This window comes from Geotrypetes seraphini, chromosome 1, assembly GCF_902459505.1.
Source record: "Geotrypetes seraphini chromosome 1, aGeoSer1.1, whole genome shotgun sequence".
Classification (NCBI taxonomy): Eukaryota; Metazoa; Chordata; class Amphibia; order Gymnophiona; family Dermophiidae; genus Geotrypetes; species Geotrypetes seraphini.
This window is the reverse complement of record NC_047084.1, coordinates 72752237-72774546: the sequence shown is the minus strand read 5'-3', so window position 1 is coordinate 72774546 and position 22310 is coordinate 72752237. Positions and strand designations below refer to the sequence as shown.

Here is a 22310-nt window from a genome sequence, read left to right as displayed (position 1 = left end):
TGTAACCTGTTAACTATATACTATATGAGGCTCATAATAATAATAAAAAAACGGCTAAAAAGTGGCCTTAATAGGTACTTGGATGATCAGAAAGCCTGACCCATAATCAAAGCTGGTTTTAGACGTATCTAAAACCAGCTTAGGCCTTTCCCCTGCTTCTAAATGCACAGAGAGAAAAGAGCCATTTTTAGAGGTGGGGAAAGGATGGGGGTGGGTAGGAGGTGGGCCGACCTAGACCTAGGCGTATAACAGGTATAACCAAAGACTTTGACAGGCTGCCTAGTTGGCACTTATACTTTTTGACTTAGACCAAGTCAAAACAGGTATAAGTGCCGAAAAAGGGGCCGCTGAGCTGATCGCTGCAGCTCAGCGGCTCCAGCAACCTGCCTATCGCTGCAGGAGAGATGGCTCATCTCTATTGTCGCGATGATGATCGCCCACCCCCATCTGAACCACGGCACTTCAGGGTGAGCATCGGGGCAGGGCATCTACCCTGTCGGTGATGCTCACCCCGAAGTGCCGCAGTTCGGAGGGGGGTGGGCGATCATCACGGCAGGAGAGATGATCCATCTCTCCTGCAGCGATGAGCCCTCCCCCCTACAACAATCGGGAAAGCCTTCCTGCCCGGCAGCACCCTCACCCCCCCACCGGCCAATTCCGATGGGGCCAGGAGGGAGCCCAAGCCCTCCTGGCCGAGTGACAACCTATGCCCCCCAACTCCACTAAATACGAACCCCCGCCGACCCCATGACCACCCCCAACCCCAATCCCCTCCTACCTTTAAATCATTGGTCGGACAGACGGGTGGCAAGCCCGTCCGTCAGACAGGCCAGCCATCTGTTGAATGGCTGGCCTTAGGGCCCACAGGAGGGGCCTAAGCCTACTGGGCCTATTCCGGTTGTCCCAGGCTTCTCAGGCCTCACCTGTGGGCGGGATTTGAGCCGCCTGGGCCAATCAGGCCCTAAGGCCAACCATTCAACGGATGGCTGGCCTGTCGGATGGACGGGCTTGGCACCCGTCCGTCCAATCAACGATTTAAAGGTAGGGGGGATTGGGGTTGTCATGGGGTCGGCGGGGGGTTCATATTTTAGTGGGGGTGGGGAATATGGGGTGTCACCGGGCCAGGAGGGCTTGGCCTCCCTCCTGGCCCCATCAGAATCAGCGGGGGGGGGAGGGGGGTTGGGGATCGCTGGGCCAGAAGGGGCTTGGGCTCCCTCCTGGCCCTGATTATGTTGGACGGGTGGAGGAGCGCGGTGCCGCTGGGCCAGTAGAGATTGGGCTCCCTCCTGGCCCCGATAATGTCGGGCAGGTGAGGGATTGCTGGGATCGCCAAGCTATATAGGTTTCTACTTCTTCCATTATATAAGATTGTATAGATGTCTTTGAATTGTTGACCTCTTCGCTGATTGTCCAGCGCTTCTTGTTGTAAACCGCCTCAAACTTTTCATGGCTTTGGCGATATATAAAAATAAAATAATAATTAGTAGTAGTAGTAGTAGTAGTAAGGGAAGGAGGTGCCTGGGAAGGTGGTGCCCCCCATGTCCCCCCTGCACACTCCTCTCCATACCCCCACTCCTTCCTGCCCACCCCCACTTCACACTCTCCCTCCCCCGTACCTCTAAATCTTCGCAAGTGGCTTCTGCAGCATGCTCCTGGCGCTGGCTCTGCCCCTAATCCCCGTGAATATTGAGGGTCTGCTGTACAAGTTTTCCTTATGTGACACATACTGGTTCTGGTACCAATCTACATTTCTTTGTAGACCATCAGACAACAGCAGGGGTTTAGGTAGAGAGGTATGTTTCATTGTTTTTCTAGTTTTTATTGTTTTTCTAAAGCTGAGGAGACCTTCAAGGGATCTGATCTGTGATACAGACTTTTTAGCATGACCATCCACAGATTTTTGTACATTCATAAAATGTTGGACCGTAAAACTACCATTATCTAAATAAAATAGGATACCAGCTTACTGTTAATGAAGTCACAGTGACAGACTTTTGTAAGCAATAATTTTAAATTTGAAAAAATTGTATTTAATATTTATTTCTTCCATTTGTGCGTCGCACATACCTATACAAGCTCTAGGCAACATTACAGAGGAAGGGGTTAGAAGAGGGTAGGGAGGACTATGGAGGGCAGGAAGGAGTGGAGAAGAGAGAAGCATGCATAAAGCTAGCTAACCTAATTTCTTATTATGTCCTTCCCTCATTTATTGAATTTACCTGTAAACCGTGCCGAGTTCTATCTTTACGGAGATGATGCGGTATACAAAGTTAAGGTTTAGTTTAGTTTAGAATATTTCGAGGAAAATTCCTATATGCCATAGAATATTTCATAGAAATTAATATGCTATTCTGATCCAAAATGCTTTTAAATAAATTGTCTGTAAATTATCAATCACGGGCAGATGATCTGGGACTGATCGACAAAGCTGTTAAAAGCTTCCCAAAGCAACTGAAAGCATCTGTTAAAGCTGGGGGTGGACACGTTATTAATTCTATCATTTGAATGATGTTATTTTACTATGTTTTAGCTCGAACATTTTTAACATGCATAAATTGCTAGGTAGTAATGTTAAAATGTCAGAAACATGAATATAGCTTAAGATAATTAAATATTGTTTAATAATAATAATAATAATAATATGTAAGTATGACTAAGGGGTTCATAATAATAATAAAAAAGTACAAAAAAGTGGCCTAAGTTGGTACTTAGACGGTCAAAAAGAAGATAGTCCAAGTACCGATAATCAAAACTGGTTTTAGAAGTATCTAAAATCAGCTTAGACCTTAACCCTGCCTCTGTACACCTAGAATGAAAAGGGGCGTTTTTGGAAGAGTGGATAGGGCGGGAGGTGAGCCACCCTAGTCTTAAGACATCTGGCAGCCATAGTTTGACAGGTTGCCAGACAGAACTTATATGTTTTGACTTAGACCAAGTCAAAACAGGTATAATTTCCAAATCGGGCCACTGAGCTGATCGCGGCTGCCTCGATCCCTCCTAAACTCCCTGGTAGGAGAGATGCCCAATCTCTCCTGCCAAAGAACATCCTCCCCCACCACCACCACATGGCTCATTGGCAGGAGGGAACCCAAGCCCTCCTCTAGAAAGAAACCACCCCCTAACCCCCCGACTGCGCAACCAAAACCCCCTGGACCCCTAACGTCAAAAGATGGACGGATGGATGGGTCCTTCCTTCAGCCAGCCGGCAGGCCTGCTTTCTTTCCGAATTGTAGGCCTGCCCCTTCCCAGTGCATTGTGGGATTCACTGGGGAGGGGTCTAGGGTCTGATTGGCCCAGGCATCTAAGGCCTCACCCATAGGAAGGGCCTTAGGCACCTGGGCCAACCGAAATTGGGCCAGTTGCCTAAGGCCCCTCCTATGGACAGGGTCTTAGACACATGGGCCAACCGAATCTTAAGGGGCAGGCCTGCCATTTGGAGGAAGGCGGTTCCTGCTGGCCGGCCAGAGGGAGAACCCATCCGTCCGTCCATCTTTTGAGGTTAGAGGGGGGAGGTCTGGGGGAGGGTGAAGATTAGGGAGTCGGGGGGATTGGGTGCGCAGTTGGGGAGTTAGGGGGTTCGGTGGGTGGTTTCTTTCCATCAGGAAGGCTTGAGCTCCCTCCTGCTGGTCACCGTGGGGGTTCAGGAGAGGTGGTTTCCTTCCGGCAGGAGGGCCTGGGCTCCCTCCTGCCAGTTATTGTGGTGGTTCAGTGGGGGTGGTTTCCTAATGGCAGGAGGGCTTGGGTTCCCTTCTGACGGTCATTGGCGGGGATCGGGGTGGTGGTGGTTTCCTTCGACAGGAGGGCTTGGGCTCCCTCCTGCCGATGAGGGGGGGGGTGGTGTTCTTCAGTAGGAGAGATTGGGCATCTCTCCTGCCGGTAATCGCGCAGGTGTTGCGGGGGATGCTTTGTGTCCGGCAGGAGAGATTGGGCATCTCTCCTGCCGGGGAGGTTAGGAGGGATCACGGCAGGAGAGATTAGGCATCTCTTCTGCCGTGATCACAGGGGGCAGTTCCAGGATTCTGAAACCGGCATTGTTTATGACAGACGCCAGTTACAGATTCCTGCTTTTAGGTGAAGGACTTTGCCTAAAATGTCTTGTTCTGGGCATTTGGGACTTGGGCAATTTTTTGGTCGGGAATGTGTGGTAAGGATAGACGTAGTGGTGGTCTGGGTGATTAAATTGCTCAACGTAGAGGTAGGTCATTCTAAAAAAAATATCTCATTTTGGACATTTTTTTTTTATAATGGACATTTCCCTGCTGCCTACTTTCTGTATCTAGGGACTTAGACCAAAAGGGGACTTAGACATTTCTTTTGATTATGCCCCTCCACATATGTAAAATTTCTCATTGAAATTCAAAGCAGTTGCTATGAAACCAGCAAAAAAACCTGTAGGAGATTACCGTACATTTTTTCCCTCACCCTGTACATTCCCTAATGACCTATCAAATCATTAGGCCTAGTTTATAAGCTTTTTCCCATTCCAGCAACTATAAAGTAATGGCTTTATAAATCAGGACCACTGACTTAAGTAGTCTGCCTTGTTCTGCTTTTAAAACCTCTGCCGTTCATGAAATTGCCTTGTTCTGCTTTTAAAACGTCTCTCAATCGTGAATTTGCAAAAACAATATAAAAAAATCTGAATCTGTCTTTAAATCTGGCAATTAAGGGATGGGAAATTCATTTTAAATATCATTATTTATATATGTATTAAAATATTAATTAATTGCCTTCTCAGCCAAATCCTGGCCACCCAGATTAGTGTAAAAGCTAAAAAAGATGAATCATGGAATAAAAATAGAAAAGGATAATAAATATGGAGATAAATATTCTACTTACCAGTCCCACATGTTACACTACAATCTGTCCATCCTCCATACTGCCAGTAATACTCCTGGTCATCTATCTCATTTTCAGTGTTGCTGTCTTTTTGTATAGTGTATTCATATTTTATTCCTGGATTATTCTCTTGAAAAAGAAGCTGAATAGAAAAGATGTGTTTTTATTAAGTGTCATGCATAAATATGGCTATATAATATTCTTGATCTAATAAACAAACCTACATCAGAATCTTTGCTGTTCCAAAACCTAAATTCCACCATAATGACTCAAGTGAAACAGAAAAATGTGATCTTTAAGATAATCATTGATATTCACAAAGGATTCTCCTTTTATTAATAGTAGGATTAACTAACCTTGGTGAAAATTATTCTAATCTACTTTTTCCCTTAGAATAATATTCCCTTTCATACCCTCTACCCACCTCTTCCTTTTGTTAAAGCCATGGCATTTTATGTCACAGAAATGTCCTTTACTACTGTGTTTCCCCCAAAATACGACAGTGTCTTATATTAATTTTGGACCCAAAAAACGCACTAGGTCTTATTTTCTGGGTAGGTCTTATTTTTTTCATGTACGTTACAATGATCATCTCTCCCTTCCTCTCCTCCACCCCAATTCTTCCTCTTTACTTTTTATCCCCCACGTGCAGCATCTTTCCTCCCCTCTCATCCATCCCCTTGTACCTTCCCTCTGCAGCATCTTTCTATCCCTCCCTCCCATCCTCCTGTGAAGAAGAACCCTTGCCCAGCTTCTATCCCTCCATTCCATGCAGCTGCAGCAGAACCCTTGAGCAGCTCTCTCCCCCACGCAGCGCAGACGAATTCCCACTGGCCATCCCATCTTTCCATCTCTCCCTCCCATCTGAACCCCGCCAACCGCGAGACCTACATACCTCCCTCCAAAGAGCAGCATCGGCAGCAGTCTAAACAGGCTGCTTCACGACCTTCTCCTACTGTGGCCTTCCGTGCGCTGCATTGCTGATGACATCAGTGATGCGGAAGAGGGAATGCCCCGGCGGGAGAAGGCCATGAAGTCGCCTGTTTAGAGTGCTGCTGATGCTGCTCTGTGGAGGAGGTAGTAGGTCTCATGGTCAGAGGGTCGGTAAGGTTCGGACAGGATAGAGAGATGGAAAGATTGGAGAGTTAATGGGGGTTTGGCTGTGCAGCAGGGGCGGAGGTGAGGGGGGCAGGGGAAGCGCTGCTGCCGGCGACTAGAACTTATTTATGGGGTAGGGCTTATATTAAGACCCACCCAAAAATCATGCTAGGGCTTATTTTCAGGGTAGGTCTTATTTTCGGAGAAACACGGTAGTTACATCAGGGTTGATGAAGTCAGAAAGGAGGAATGTATGGTATTTAAGACATTCCCCTATAGAATTTATTTTTCAAAGAGTATGTTTTTATAAAATCCAGTAGCCAATTTTGGTCCTTGTTCTTCCTTTCCTCATCCTTTTCCTGGGTTGTATCCAGGAGTATGCTAGAGATCAAGAATGGAGCACTTGGACCTCCAGGAGAGGAGTTAATTTGCAGTTCAAATGAATCTCAAGGGAAGATTTGGTGATTAAGAGAACACAATGTTATAAAAGATGCAATCCAAGCAACTCTCATGCTTCTTGTGCTTTGCTGAAGATGTGCCTTATCTGGAGAAATAGAATTCATAGCTGAAGCCAGAAGTGAGAATTTTCAAAGTAGTGAAGCTATTCCTTAATTGAGATAGAGAAAGAGAGGTCAAAGGGAGCCTTGAGCTGTGGGCTATTCAGGGCCACCATCAGTGCAGTACTACCAGTCCTGCATTCAGGGGCCCAGAGCTGACAGGGGGCCCGGGCTCCCCCAGGGTCCTAGGCCATAGTCTAAGTGGGGCGGTCCGCCCTAGGTGCACAGGAGAGAGCTGGACGGGGAACCCGCGGAGTTCAATACGAGCCGCGAGGCTCATCTTCTGTTCGTACCTGCCCTGCCGCTCACATATAGCTGATCGGAAGTGTTCCCCGATGTCAGCGCTGACGTCGGAGGGAGGGCTTAAGCAAAGCCTACCCTCCGACGTCAGCGCTGATGTTGGAGAATACTTCCGGTCTGCTATTTGTGCGCGGCTGTGCAGGCAGGAAACAGAAGACAAGCCTCGCGGCTCGAGCTCCGTTTTGCTGAGAAAGTTGCAAAGATGGGCTAGGAGGCAAACGCGGAACACAAAAGGGGGGAAGGAGTGCGTTTTGGACACAGAAGGCATGGACTTGGGAGAGAGGAAGGGAGGGAAAGCGATGCTGAGGTGCGGGAGGGAATGGTTTTTGGACACAGAAGGCATGGACTTGGGAGAGAGGAAGGGAGGGAAAGAGATGCTGAGGTGGGGGAGGGAATGGGTTTGTGGACACAGAAGGCATGGACTTGGGAGAGAGGAAGGGAGGGAAAGCGATGCTGAGGTGGGGGGGAATGGGTTTTTGGACACAGAAGGCATGGACTTGGGAGAGAGGAAGGGAGGGAAAGAGATGCTGAGGTGGGGGAGGGAATGGGTTTTTGGACACAGAAGGCATGGACTTGGGAAAGAGGAAGGGAGGGAAAGAGATGCTGAGGTGGAGGAGGGAATGGGTTTTTGGACACAGAAGCATGGACTTGGGAGAGAGGAAGGGAGGGAAAGAGATGGTTGTGTACACGGGGAATAGAAGAAAGGAGAATTTTTGGTCATAGGGAGGGAGTGAGGTACAGATAGTGGCATACCAAGGTGGGGGAGGGTGGGGGGGAGGTCCGCCCTGCCCGGGTTTACGTCCCAAGGGGGTGCACAGCTGGCCACCCTCCAGTGTTCTCCCTAGGCCGGCAAACTGCGGCTCTTTAGCCACTTGAGTGCCACCGCCGCCATCGGGAACAGGCCAGCGCCAAGTTCTCCCTGCTTTTCCCTGTGGGGCCGGCCAACTCTCGCCACTCGCGTCAATTCTGACGTCGGAGAGGACGTTCTGGGCCAGCCAATCGCTGCCTGGCTGGCCTAGAACGTCCTCTCCAACGTTAGAATTGACGTCGGGTGGCGAGATTTGGTCGGCCCAGCGGGGAAGAGAAGCAGGGCGAACTCGGCGCCGGCCTGTTCCCAATGGTGGCAGTGGCAGCCTATTCCCTAGTGGCGGTGGCAGCATTTTCCCAATGGTGGTGGCATAGGGGAGGGCAGGGAGAAAGAAAGAAAGGGGGGGACATGAAGCCAGAAAGAAAGAAAGGGGGCAGGGTGAAACAAAGAAAAATGGTGCATGGAGAGAGAGAGAAAGACAGACATACAGAACGAAAGAGGGTGTGGAGAGAGAAAGAAAAAAGGGGGCAGGGTGAGAGAGAGAGAAAAACAGACATACAGAAAGAAAGGGAGTATGGAGAGAGAGAGAAAAAAAGAAGGGGCAGGGTGAAACAAAGAAAAAGTTTGGGGAGGGAATGAGGTCTGGAGGAGAGGAAGCATACAGGAGGCTGAAAGAAGGGAAGAAATATTGGATGCACAGTCAGAAGAATAAAGTGCAACCAGAGACTGATGAAATTACCAAAGGTAGGAAAAATGATTTTATTTTCAACTTAGTGATCAAAATGTGTCTGCTTTGAGAATTTATATATGCTGTCTATATTTTGCACTATGGCCCCCTTTTACTAAACTGCAATAGCATTTTTTAGCGCAGGGAGCCTATGAGCGTTGAGAGCAGCGTGGGGCATTCAGCGCAGCTCCCTGCACTAAAAACCGCTATCGCGTTTTAGTAAAAAGGGAGGGGGAATATTTGTCTATTTTTGTATAGTTGTTACTGAGGTGACATTGCATAAAGTCATCTGCCTTGACCTCTTTGAAAACTCGCGGAATATAAATGATAATTAACATTTTCTCTGCGTACAGCGTGCTTTGTGTTTTTAAAATTTTATTGTTGGTAGATCATTTTGACTTGGCCACAAAGGTAAGGGGGAGGGAGGGAGGGGAGCTGCTGAAAGACATCTAGTAATCCTTGCAGGCTTGACTGTGCAGGGAATTATTTTTGTAAAATCATGTTTTGTTATGTGACTGGCATTATTTAGACTTTAATTTCTATGAATGAATGGAATGAAAATGATATAAATTACTTGCTTGGTTTTATGTGCGTGCACTGAAGGAAAGTGGAGAGAGAGTGGGCTGAGGACGCTGAAGGGAAATAGGAAAGAGAGAGTGGGGAGAAGACGCTGATTTATAAATTGACAATTGTACAGAATATTGTTTCTTTTTAATATTCATCCATAGCTGCATGTTAATGATGTGCTCATATGCACTTATTTATCATCATAACATATACATCATCATTAACTTGCAGCTGTGGATGTGTAAGTACAGGCTGAGGAGGATGGATGGGAAGGAAGGAAGGTGCACATATCAACATATCGTACATTTTTAACATGCATGATGCAGCTATAGTCAAGCTGAGGAGGATGGGATCATACAGATGTGTATGTTCAGATATGCGCTCAGATGTGTAGTTTTTTCTGATATATTTATTAAGCTTACAGTATTTATAAAAACACATTTAATACTTGTTACAAAAAATATTGTGCAATTGTGATCTACTTCTGGCCTACAAAGGTCAAAAGAAATCCTTAATTGAGATTTTACATTCAAAAGTGAATTATAGCTACTAGCACTATTATTTATTAGTTATTTATTATGCAGATGTTTGTTAGTTTGTTATTAGTTCAGTATTAGACATATGTTAGTTTAGAGTAGATAGGTATAGATTAGTTTAGTTTAGGTTAGGTTAGGGCCCTGCTGAAAGAGTCTACCTTGACGTGGTTGCAGGCTTACAAATCTTTTGGTCAAAGAGTGCGGCGACAGAGAAAAGTATGTGTGTATTCGGCCCATGGAAGAAGTGGGGGTCGGGGGGGAAAGGGGTGTGTGGGGGGCCCAATAGGATTGCTCAGTAAGGGGCCCAGAAATTTCTGATGGCGGCCCTGGGGCTATTTCCTGCTGAGAGGGTCTTCTCCTTGGAAAGCAGTCTAGATCTGAGAGGAGTGTTTGGGGAGCACTTCAGATGGGTAACGGGTTCATCATGGGGGAGCCCTTGAAAAAAGTGGCTCAGGAGCACATTTGCAGCCCTATGGCTCTGAGATCGTGGCATAACATTGCTTTCTAGGTTAATCACAATATGTGTTATGCATTTACCGTGGGAGTCATCATCCTGCAGTACTCAGATATTGCAGGTTGGTGGCTCCCATGGTAAATCAAGGTGTGGTTAAGTGACTTTCCCAGAATCACAGGAGGCAGGCTGGGATCAAACTCGCAACCATTAGGCCACTTCTCCCCTTGGGTGTGGATCCTGGCTTAATAAAAAGGGGACTGAGTGAGCACTTACAAACAGAACTGCACAATGACAGAATTAAATTAAAAGCATTAAAAAATGAATGGGACAAGCACTGTCTCCAGCTCATTTTCTTGTAAATACAGTGGAACCTTGGTTTACGAGCATAATTCATTCCAGAAGCATGCTCGTAAACCAAAGTACTTGTATATCATAGGATCTAAGGGAAACTCACTTGATTCATTCCATCTCCCCCCCGAGGGTAGCGGCGCTGCTCTACCCCCCCCCCCCAAGAACCGACATTGCCCCCCCCCACCTATGAAGGCCCCCCCGCTGATCCGCCATCCCCCCCGCTCATGTCGTACCCCTCCGCCACAATCCGGCAAACAGACCGCTAAGAGGCGAAAGTTGCTATTGGAGTATCGCCCCAGACTCAAGTCTATCGGCACCACGTTTGGCCTCCTATGTCCTGCCACGATGTGGGTCACTTTCAATAATACTACAAAGAATGTTGTGAATCCCTTGGAATTAGCCGATTACATCGAACGTGCTGCTCCTAGCGCTATTGACAAGACCTGATGGCTGTGTCTACTCACTACTTACTGAAGCATTTTTCACCGCTTTTTCTGGCTTCGGGATCATCCTTGGCTTTTCCTTTGGACTGAGTTTTATACTGCTATTAGACGATCTATGTTTTACTGTTATATAATTTGTTGTTATTCATAATTACTATACCTTATTCAGGCCCCTATACTAGGATATTATTATATCTGCTCCTGATGATTTATGCATGATTGTTCCACCCTCATGTATATGCTTTCATGGCAGGAGTATTGTAGTATTACTCTGTGTTTTTCTACATTCCTGTAGTTTCCTTCTGCTGATTGCAGCTTACATTAGCATTTCTTATTTTTTGTCTTGTACTGTTGGCTGGCTCTACTCATTGCAGCCCCTGTGGTTTTACTAACCCACTCTAATACTGTCCTGAACCTATGTCTGATTTCTCCTCTTTTCTGCTTCTGGATGATACTATTTTTATTTCAGCAGTCTTTGAGACAGGATCACTATTTAGTTTCTTGACTATTCTCCTCTGGTTACCATGGCTCTTTGGCCCACCTTTTTGCTTTTATTTGCCAGGTACTCTCTGCCAGCTATGCTCTTTCTGGAGCTCCTTATTCTCGTTCCTATTGCATTACATTATTACCTCTAGATCTACTGTTTGCCTACTATTTCATCATGTGTAGTTATGTCGCTTAATATCTGTTCTTTAAATGTGAAAGGACTGAATAGCCCCTTGAAAAAACAAAAGTATGGGACTATGTTATTAGATTACAACCTGATGTCTTATTTTTGCAGGAATCACATCTATCTGCTGCTGACTCCATGAAACTATCTTTCCCTTGGCCTTACCAGTATTGTATTCCCCTGCTGTTGAAAACTTTGGCAGGATCATAACATCTGGGCTGTGGGTCACCTTTATGATGGTCGTCAATGGCATACCTTTGCTGATATATGTAGGTCCTTCCACCTACCGCCTTCACAGTTCTTTCGTTGGCTTCAACTTACTCACACTATCAAAAAGGATCTCCTTCCATCATCCTCCTGCTCTGGCTATCCTTCCTATTTATCCTACTGTGATAAGTTCTCGACTCAGCAGCACGTCGCATCCCGCTGGTACAAACTACTGCGTTCACATAAATATAAGGCCATCGCTTCTGTCAGAGAATCTTGACACGATGAACTGGGCCTGAATTTTGACGATGACTGCTGGGAGAAAATTTGGATCAATGTCGGTAAAGCCCTTCATTCGTCCTCTTTGATGCAATCTGCATTTTTCACCTTGCACAAAGCATTCTGGATTCCAACTAAGGTAACCAAACTTGGTTCATCTCATCTTAATGAGTGCTGGTCTTGCAGGAGCTCGCCCGATACACTCCGTCATATGTTGTTCGACTGCCCTTTGCTCTCTCAGTTCTGGACTCAGGTGTGGTCATCCATCCAAGATATTTTGGAACTTTGTCAACCATTGACTTATGCCTTGGTTATCTTTTGTGCTGCGGTGATACCTCGCCCCATTTCTGAACCCGCTTCTTTGTTGCTAAATGCCCTCTTGACCATGACTATAAAGGTCATATTATCCAACTGGAAAGATCTATCCTCTGCTAATTACTCTGTATGGTGGTCTTATGTTTCCATTACCCTTAAATATGAAAGAATATATACAGAAAAATTTGGTTCTCTGAGGATATTTCATGAGATATGGGATGCATTGTCTGACTATTGAACCTTATGTACCTTCCATAGCTAGTCCTGCTCTGTCACCTTATCCATACTTACTGGTATTATTTTTTGTTCTCATTGTATACACATGAATGGTATTTCTCCGACTTCTTTAGCTCCTTCATTGTTACGATATGTACTACCTACTTATATAGCTTATTTCATCTACTTTTTATTTGCTTTGTCTCTTCAGTACTTGGTCGTTTTGTTTTATTTTACTGATGTACATACAGTGTTCTTCTTTTCTCTCCCATTGCCTTTCGGACTTTGGTTCAATGAGTATATTATCATGTTATTCTCTTTGTTACTTATCTCATTTCTGTTTTATTGTTATATATACCAATAAAAATATTGAAATAAAAAAAATGTAAGAATACTTATGCTATATTGTTATTGTTTTAGTTAAATAAAACTATTTAAATTGTTATTAAGGCAATGATTATTTTCTCCTTTCAATAAAGTACAGCTGAAAAGTTGTCCAAATATGAATGATTAACCTATTAAACTGGAGACAGTTCACCATGCAATAATCTATCTATGTATTTCTAATAGTATAACCAAATCAGTAATTTCTTGATATAACTGTAAAGTTATTTTTCAAAAAATGAAACCTTCATCTAGTTATAAATATTACATAGATTACATAGAGTATGATGGCAAAAAAGTCTGCCCACTCAAAGAACCCTCCCCTTAAAAGAACCCTTCCCCATAGATTACATAGAGTATGACGGCAGATTATACCAGCAAGAATGAATCTTTTGATAGAAAACTATGATTTTAAATCAGGTCTTTCAGACTAGTGATTTAAATCAATTTGATTTCATAAATCAAATCCACCCTGGATGATACAGTACATTATTGGTTGGTGATTAATTTGGTAAAAATAGACATTCTATGCAGATGACATCCATATTCTTGGTTCACTTGTTTGTAGTGACAAAAATGCTATCGGGCTCATAATATGACTCGATTACTGACTTCATCAGGCAACTGCACTGGCTACCTATCCCATCACGAATAACCTTCAAAACTGCATGCATCATTCACTGTATACTTTACAGAAACTCCGCGGCTCCTCTCATCCAACTCTTCTCCAAGGCATGGTCTACTTCCCGCAGAACCCTCAACAGAATACTTCTAAATCTCCCTTCCACAAAAAATCTGCATTACAAACGTGTTTTCCACTCCATGCTCACCTTACTGAAATGACCAGGACAGAACCTAACTACACCATATTCCGGAAGAAACTGAAAACTCATCTATTTGACACTTAATCACCTGTATCCTGTATCCTCTCCCTACCCCCTCCTACCCTCCTCTTCTCCCACCCCTCCTCCCCCCTTCTCCTTCCTTGCACCCTCTTTAAGTCACCTTGAACCTACCAAGGTATGAACGATGCAGAAATAGAAGATTAGATTAGATAATAAAAAAACAGACGTCCAAAAAGCATCCTAAATCATCACTTTGGACATCCTAATCGCCAGGATGTCCAAGTGCCGATAATCAATACTGTATTTCTAGCGAGGTATTCCAGCCTCTGCATGTCCAGAACATGAGATGGGCGTGGTAGAGGTATGTTATGGGCGGGCTTTGGGCGGCCTCAAGGATGGGTTAGACATGAATGTCTTGCAGCGATAATCAAACATTTTGCAAGATATCCTGGATGGAACTTATACTTTTGGAACTAAACCTGTTTTTGAAGGGTCTAGGGATCACAAAGGTGCCCAAATTGACCAGATGATCACTGCATGCATCAAGATGATAAGACAACCCCACACTCCCTCCAGTGCTCACTGACCCCCTTCCACCACACAACAATGAGATCAAAAAGGTACATACCTGGCTCTAAAACAGCAGCATCTGGTATGGGAAAGCCTAGTAAAGCTGCACACAAGTGGCTTAAGTAGCCTGCTGGGTGGACTAATGAACTATAGAGAGGACCCAGGCCCATAAGCCACTTTAACTATTACATTTATGGAAGAACATGTGAGCCCACCCAAACCCTACTATACTGCTATATAGGTGCCACCTGCAGCCAAATGCTATTGGAGTGGTACTCAGGAAGGTATAGTAAGTTTTGGAGGGCTCATTTTAAATTATATGGGGAGATCCTAAATTATAAGGGGGATCATCCTAAATTATAAAGGAAGATATACAGTACAGCTGACACCCTTTATGTGAAGTTAACAGCAGTGCCCTCTAAGGTGTCCCTTTGCTCTGTTGGGATGACTATGTGGCCAGTCCATTACTATTCTGGCCTCACCCATGTCTAAATGGTCAGGATTAGGACATTTTCAACCTGGATGTTTTTCCAGTATAAAGTTAGACTTACTGGTGGCCTAGACGTCCCCGTATCCAAAATGTCTAAGTAGATGATTTTCAAAAAAATTATATTTGGACGTCCAGCAGTTTGCCATTCGAAAATGGCCATTTTTTAATCTCCAACTTTGGACAGTCAGCTGGAAATGTCCAAGTTGGACTTGGACGCTTTTTTTAAAAATGCCTCTCCAACTGTCCAAAATCATAAATTGTGAAGTATAATGGATTGGTTACAAAGATACAGATTACAGTTGAATCCAGAAAAGACAAAAGGGTTTCTCCTCTCCTGAAAAGAGACCTCAGCCTTGGCTGCTTCAGTTCTGATTGGGAATGCTAATATTCCATTTGTAACAATATTATGCTTGTTGGGTGTTACCTTAGAACAGCATCTAAAAAGCCAACCTGTGTCCAACATGGTGTAGTATTGCTTCTTTAAACTTACAAGTAGAATATTTCCTCAATTAGGAACCTCTTTACCAAGTCTGCACTTCACATAGTGGTTTATTCTCTGGTGGGTATTCCACCTTGACTACTGTAAAGCCAAACTCAATGGGATATGCATTTTGGATATCAAAAGATTTCAAATTCTATAAAATGTTGCCTTGAAACATTGACCAATTCTATAAAATATGATCACATGACCCCCTTCATGCTGAACATTGGTTACCGATCAAAAATTTTGACTCGCTTTCATAAGGTGCACCATTCTGCCTCCACCAAGCACCCCCTTCTTTGCCAGCTCCCTGGTAGGGTAGCTGAGAGTATCACCCACTGCTTGGACTGCACCTCTTCTCTCCTTTCCTATTTATGATGTAATTTCCTTTCATTTTCTCCTACTTTTGAATTTTTAGGATGTAAACTGCTCTGAATGGGTTTCTGAATTGGCAATGCGTATATCAAGTACTGAGGCCTTTTTCTGAACACCTGATATCGACTTCATATTTTTACATCTTTGCAGGCAATTATAAATAATTCTTGCATCTGTTCATTTTAGAGCAGTTCTTACAGACCTTAGTACATTTGGATTGCTATAATTCTTTGTTTTTAGGCCTACCTCATCTGTGTTTAACGGATTACAATTAATTCAGAATTCCATTGCTTGTTTGCTAACTGGAGCCTCTCAGTTTGAGCATATTAAAGCAATTCTTTCTTCATTACATTCGTTACTAATGTGCTGGTGTGTTACATTTAAATTATATGACACTGTTAACAGAACTTTACATAGCATATCCTAGCATTCCTGAATAGTATGAGGAAAGACTAAAGAGGTTAGGGCTCTTCAGCTTGGAAATGAGACTACTGAGGGGAGAGATGATTGAAATCTACAAAATCCTGAGTGGTGTAGAATGGGTAAAAGTGGATCGATTTTTTATTGCATCAAAGATTTACAAAGACTAGGGGACACTCGAAGTTATAGAGTAATACTTTTAAAACCAATAGGAGGAAATATTTTTTCACTCAGAGAATAGTTAAGCTCTGGAATGCATTGCCAGAGGATGTGGTGAGAGTGGTTAATGTAGCTGGTTAAAATAAAAGGTTTGGACATGTGCCTGGAGGAAAAGTCCATAAACTGCTGTTGAGAAGGACATGGGCGAAGCCACTGCTTGCCCTGAATCGTTGGTATGGAATGCTGCTACTATTTGGGTTTTTGCCAGGTACTTGTGACTTGGATTGGCCTCCGTGAAGACGGAATACTGGGCTAGATGGTACTATGACAGCCATTTTCCAGATGCTGCTGCTAGGGTTAGAAGCAAGGGGGTGCACTCCTGCCCCCATCACCCCCACTAGACCACCAGGAATTGGAGGTAGGACCTGGGGGCCTACCAAGATGGAGGGGTAGAAGGTCATTGGGGATGGGTGGGAGGGAGGTATTTAGGTTACGGGGTCAGGAAAGTGTTGCCATTCTGAGGAGAGGGGGAGGGGAGATTGGCTAGGGGGCAGTTGAAGCCACTACCCAGGAGGTAACTAGACACCAGTCAATATTCAGAACGGTGCATGGTTGCCTTCACAGCATAAAGTTAGGACAGACTTTTTTTGTCCTAACTTTATGTGGTTGGTCAGCTGGTTAGCAGATTGAAAATCTCTGTTAACTGGCTAGCCTTCCACGCCATCCTGCTCTGCCCTAACCCCACCTCCACACTGCCCATACAGTAGCCATTTTCAGCATGAGTGGTCAGATGGGACATTCGTTGGTACTCGATGGTTAGATGCTGCTGAATATCCCCCATTAGCCCTGGACAGGCGATTTAGGCACATAAAAAATGAATATCAACAGAGGCAGATTTAGGAAAGGGAAAAAGGTTAGTAACTTAGCACTGATTTTCAACACTTGGCTCATAAGCCTAAGCAAATGAAAGGCAGTTCTAACTTTATAAGCATAACTTCTAAATTCCTAAATTAAAATTAATTTTCAGTTGAAAACTTAGGTTCGTACGTTTGGCTGAAAATAGGGCTCACAATTAGCTTTCTTTGAATATTGGGCCCTATGATAGTATGTTTCACCACATATGTGAATGAGAAGTTTTTCTAATGTTGCACTTACCAGTAGCCACAGTGATTCATTGGTTGGGCCAGGTGCAGCAAGGTTTTCCAAATCTCCCTTTCTTTCATACTGAAATGTTGTTCCAGCAAATTTATAATCTCCAGTCCACTGAATAATAAATCCACCATTTAAGTAATATTTCTCAGGATCTTCACTTCTTATTGAAAGGAAATTCCCTGCTTCTTTTACCTCCATTATCCTAATATCCCTTGCTTCTTTTGGAATCAGTCCAATGTCAACATAACCTTTGTAAATGAAAAGAAAAAAGTTTTTCACTGAATTAACTTTTGTAAAATATCAAACACATTTATAGATATAGGTGCTCATTTTCAAAGCAGATGGATATCTTAAAATGCCTAAAAAAAATTCCATCTGCTAAAAATGTCCAAATCCTGATTTTGGAAAGTCAGAATTTTGACAGTTCACATTGCAGTTTGTCCAAATTGCAAAGGGAGCGTGTTGTGGGCATGTTGTGGGTGGGACTAGGGAGGGCCTAAAAGTTGGAGGTCCAACAGGGATTTCTGAATGGGAAGAAACATCCATGTCTAAAAACTGGATGCATTTATCTAGAACTGTTTCAGTCACATCCAAGTTACAAAACATTGCTGTAATTGAGCAGCTAACTACTGGAAGAATTAGTGCATGATCTCTCCTTAACCCCCCTGTGATCGCTGTCCCCCTCCCTCTCCCCCTGAAAGAAACTGGAAAGAGAAACCAGGCTCTAGGTCAGCTGGAAGTATTAAGAACATTCTGAACAATGCAGCAAGCAGGTCAGAGGTCAGATTCTCAACTCTTTTGTTTTTTTAAAAAATAATAAAATTTTAATGGATACTTGGAAAACATTGAGATATACCAGTAATTTAACACCTATCCTAATTAATAAGTCAACTAATCAATCCTTATGGATAAACTCCAAGATTAAAATCGGCGGAGCCCAAGTCCTTTGGAAGAACTGGATTATTGCAGGCATTCGAACTCTGAATGATGTTATTTCGGATGGTAAACTGCTTAAATTTTCACAACTGCAACATAGATTTGGTCTTAGTAAAACACAAAGTTTTAAACAGTTGCAGTTGAAGCAGGTTATTCAGGTAGGGTTCCCTGAATGGAAGACTTTGAAAAGTCAATATAGTCTGGAGTTCCTATGCCTCCAAGCAGATTTCCTAGGACATCAAGCCGCACTGTGGTATAAATTATTATCTGGATACTTGAATAAAAAACCAAAGAATGGTCTGAGAGACATCTGGAGCACTGAGATCAAGCATCAAATTTCTGCATCTCAATGGCCACAAATTTGGTCTTGGAGAATGAGATGTACAGTGTCAGCATCTATGAGACAAACTTGGTTCTTTTTGTTACATAGAGTGTTTTGGATCCCTGTTCAGTTACAAAAACTAGATAGTTCTAAGTCCAATAAATGCAGGCACTGTAATCTGGAACCTGAGACATTAGATCATCTAATTTATTATTGTCCTTATATTAAGATATTTTGGAATTCAATCTGGTCTCAAGTAAACTCATTATTGGAAAATCATGTTGCACTTTCTTACGATACAGTTTTGATGATGATGAGAAAATGATGATGATGAGAAAAAAGAGTCAAATATCATCATATAACAACAAGCTTTTATTAGTTATGATAGGGTTGCCATCCAACATATAACCAATAATTGGAAAAATCACAGAAACATTAGTTACACATTTTGGTGGAATTCATTATGTCATATATTTAAAATGGAACGAGCAATAGCAGTACAAAGAGGGACATATACTAACTTTATAAAAATATGGGGGCCATTGGCAAAATATTGTGGTGAATAGTCATCAATTCTTCTCTTTTCCTTTTCTTTTTTAGCACACTAAAGGGGAGAGGGAGTTGGGAATAATTTTACATAATATGTTATAATATGCTATATAATATGTGTATATTCCTATTGAAAATATGATAAAGGATGGGTGGTTGGGGGGAGTTATTGCATCACTAGATTTTTATGTGGTAGATATTAATGTGCTATTGTGGAATAATTTGTATAATATATTCTTTTGTGCACTTGCTATTCAATTTGAAAAATAATAAAGAATTAAAAAAAAAATACATGCACTTAATTCTGTAGAATTCTAGCCTACAATGTCAATATAATAAAGCATGGAAAATAGAAAAACTAATGCTGAGCCTTCCAGAATAGAAAAAATGCCTCCTGTATTTAAATATATAACACACCTGCAAGCCTGAAGGCTATTGAAATGGTGTCCATTCAGGACAATAGGTATTTTTGAGGCCTTGGAGGGATCACCTTTACAAAAAAAGAATTATAGTGGGGTTTAGACCTGTGCCCCTTGATTTATGGCCCACTGCACTAACCACCAGGCTGACCCTCTATTCTGTAGGAATACCTGTATGGTAATATTTTGGAAAATGATGCCAGCCAGACGTTCATGTCACTGGTTTTTTTGTCAATCAAATTTGGACATTTCTTTTTTTTTTAACTTTATTAATTTTCAACATGCATACAAAGTGCAGAAAATTATTAAACAAATAACATAATAAACAGCACTTACAACCAAATAGGAGATAATATAAAATATATATCCCCCTTCCCTGGATGTGTATTGGAATCTTATAGGAATTTAGGGTTCTTCCACTTAATCAGATCTCATAAACTCAATTAATGGGCTACATGTTAATTAAAAAAATTTATGTCCCACTCTTTCTGAATACATTTTTTCGAATTTATAGCATAGACACAAGGACTCCCACCAAAAGGAAAAATTAAGGCGGTCCCAATTTTTCGTAATCATCTGTATGGTAATCCCTGTCATAATAATCAAAAGTCTGCATTTATATCTGTCCAACATAGGTTTAGCATACAATAATGTCCCACAAATAACCACCTCATAGGACACAGTAATCCTAGTTCCCAGTATCAAATTAACTTGTGCCCATATCAATTTCCAGAAGTTGAGTATCAAGGGACAATAGAACAACAAATGATCCAGTGTCCCTACATCAAGATGACAGTGCCAGCATCTATTAGACTTTGAACTATCTAACTTTTGCAAATGAATTGGGGGTCCAAAAAATTCTATGTAACAAAAAGAACCAAGTTTGTCTCATAGATGCTGACGCTGTACATCTCATCCTCCAAGTCCAAATCCATGACCACTGAGTTACAGAAATCTGCTGGGTTTTTTGCCATTCAAATTTGGACATTTCACTTTGGAAAATGGCTATTCATTTTGGACGTTTTCAGTGCAAAAATGCTCATCTCACAGCCATAATTAAACAGGAGTTTTTTTGGACGTTATGAGCAGGACATTTTTTATTTGGGGGGGGACTTAGATGCCCTTTTTTTAAATGCCCCTTATACTATACCATAATGCAACTTAAAGTTTGCTACATCTCATGGAAATGCTAATTGCGCTTCTTCGTTTTTTCAAAGAATAAAATAAAACATGCTGATAAGAACGCAGAAACAGATATTCATAAACAGTCTTCTAGAATGATGCTAGACTTTGGCCCTTATTTTAGAAATCCTATTCATATTTACGCATGTAAATTTCAGCATTTACATGTGAATATACACATGCAAACCCCAATTTTAGAAAGTTAACTTACGTGTGTATACCTGTATATATATATTTACATACCACCTATAGCCCAAGTGGTTTACATTCAGGTACTCAAGCATTCTTCCCTATCTGTCCCGGTGGGTTCACACTACCTAATGTATCTGGGGCAATGGGGGGAATTAAGTGACTTGCCCAGGGTCACAAGAAGCAGCGTGGGATTTGAACCCACATCCTCAGGGTGCTGAGGCTGTAGCTCTAACCACTGTGCCACACACTCCCTGTATTTATTTATTTATTTGTTTAATTCGTTTTATAGCCTGTCCTCCCTAGGAGCTGAGAACGGGCTACAAAGATGCGTACACAGAAGTCATCAGGATCAATAACATATTCTGCGGAAAACTGAAGACGGGTATCAATAATACACATGCTATGGCGAAATTAAGAACACACATGCTTTAGTGAATCTAAGAACACACTTGTTCTATAGAATCTAAGAATGGTATCAACATGGCCGCGGTACATAAGAGAACAAGTATTGGCTGACAGAAACACTCAGATGTCCTGAATTACAGGTGCACCAAGTCATGGTCAGTTAAAGTTTGAGACCAGGAGCGTGCTGATTCGTGAATAGTAGTGTCTTCACTGCCTTCCGGAAGGGCAGTAGGTTGTCAATTGCCCTTGTGTGGATTGCAAGGATGCATGGATCGGGAGGAGTTTGAGTGGGGCTTGGGCAAAACCAAAATCTGCATGTATATTAGAGATTGACACGGTAACAGAATTCATCACTGTTCCCGTCCCTGCGGATAACTGCGGGAAACCATCTTGTGTCATTCTTAAGTGTCAATCTCAACCTCAGTCCTTCTACACCAGCATTCTTCAATGCAAGGCTTGAGGGTCAGTGGCTGTGCTCATTCCTACTCTGATTCTTATGTGAGCCAAGTATAGGATAATGAAGCCATTGTGACATCACTGATGTGATTGGCTCTTAGGCATTGGTGGAATGAGGCATTATGACATCACAATATTTGCTCTGGATACCAGAGACTGTCATTCATCAGTATCTATCTCAACCTCAGTCCTTCTACATCAGCATTCTTCAATGCAAGGCTTGAGGGTCAGTGGCTGTGTCCATTCATACTCTGATTCTTCCCTCTCTCCTTAAAGAATGACAGGGAGATGGTTTCTCATGGTTATCCACGGGGACAGGGACGGAGATGAATTCTGTCACTGTGTCATTCTCTAATGTGTATTTCCCGTTTCAAAAAGGGAATGCACGTCTATGTCACAATATAAAATATCAGGATTTACAGCTGTTCCCCTTCACATGTAACTATGTAAAATACTGTTCATTTCTTCCAGCACTCCTTGTGGAGGAATGAAGGGAATTCTACTCCTTAATAACCTATCCCTCCAAAATAAAAAAAAGGATTGCAGCTTCTCTTGCTAATTAGCGACCTGTCTATGCTTACTTAGGGTTGCAAATTGGCAGACAAA

At 42.8% G+C, this 22310-nt stretch overlaps 1 protein-coding gene across 3 annotated transcripts in view; it reads right to left on the bottom strand.

Annotated features, from left to right (window-relative positions):
* The window catches only part of ADAMTS12 (ADAM metallopeptidase with thrombospondin type 1 motif 12), a 521425-nt gene that overhangs the window by 203750 nt on the left and 295365 nt on the right, over positions 1 to 22310 (bottom strand). For all 3 annotated transcript variants that reach the window (XM_033933191.1, XM_033933202.1, XM_033933212.1), the window contains 2 exons: positions 17247 to 17491; positions 4840 to 4981 (listed from right to left, as the gene is read on the bottom strand). In XM_033933191.1, the coding sequence (XP_033789082.1) occupies positions 4840 to 4981; positions 17247 to 17491 (387 nt within the window). The remainder of the gene's footprint in view (positions 1 to 4839; positions 4982 to 17246; positions 17492 to 22310) is intronic.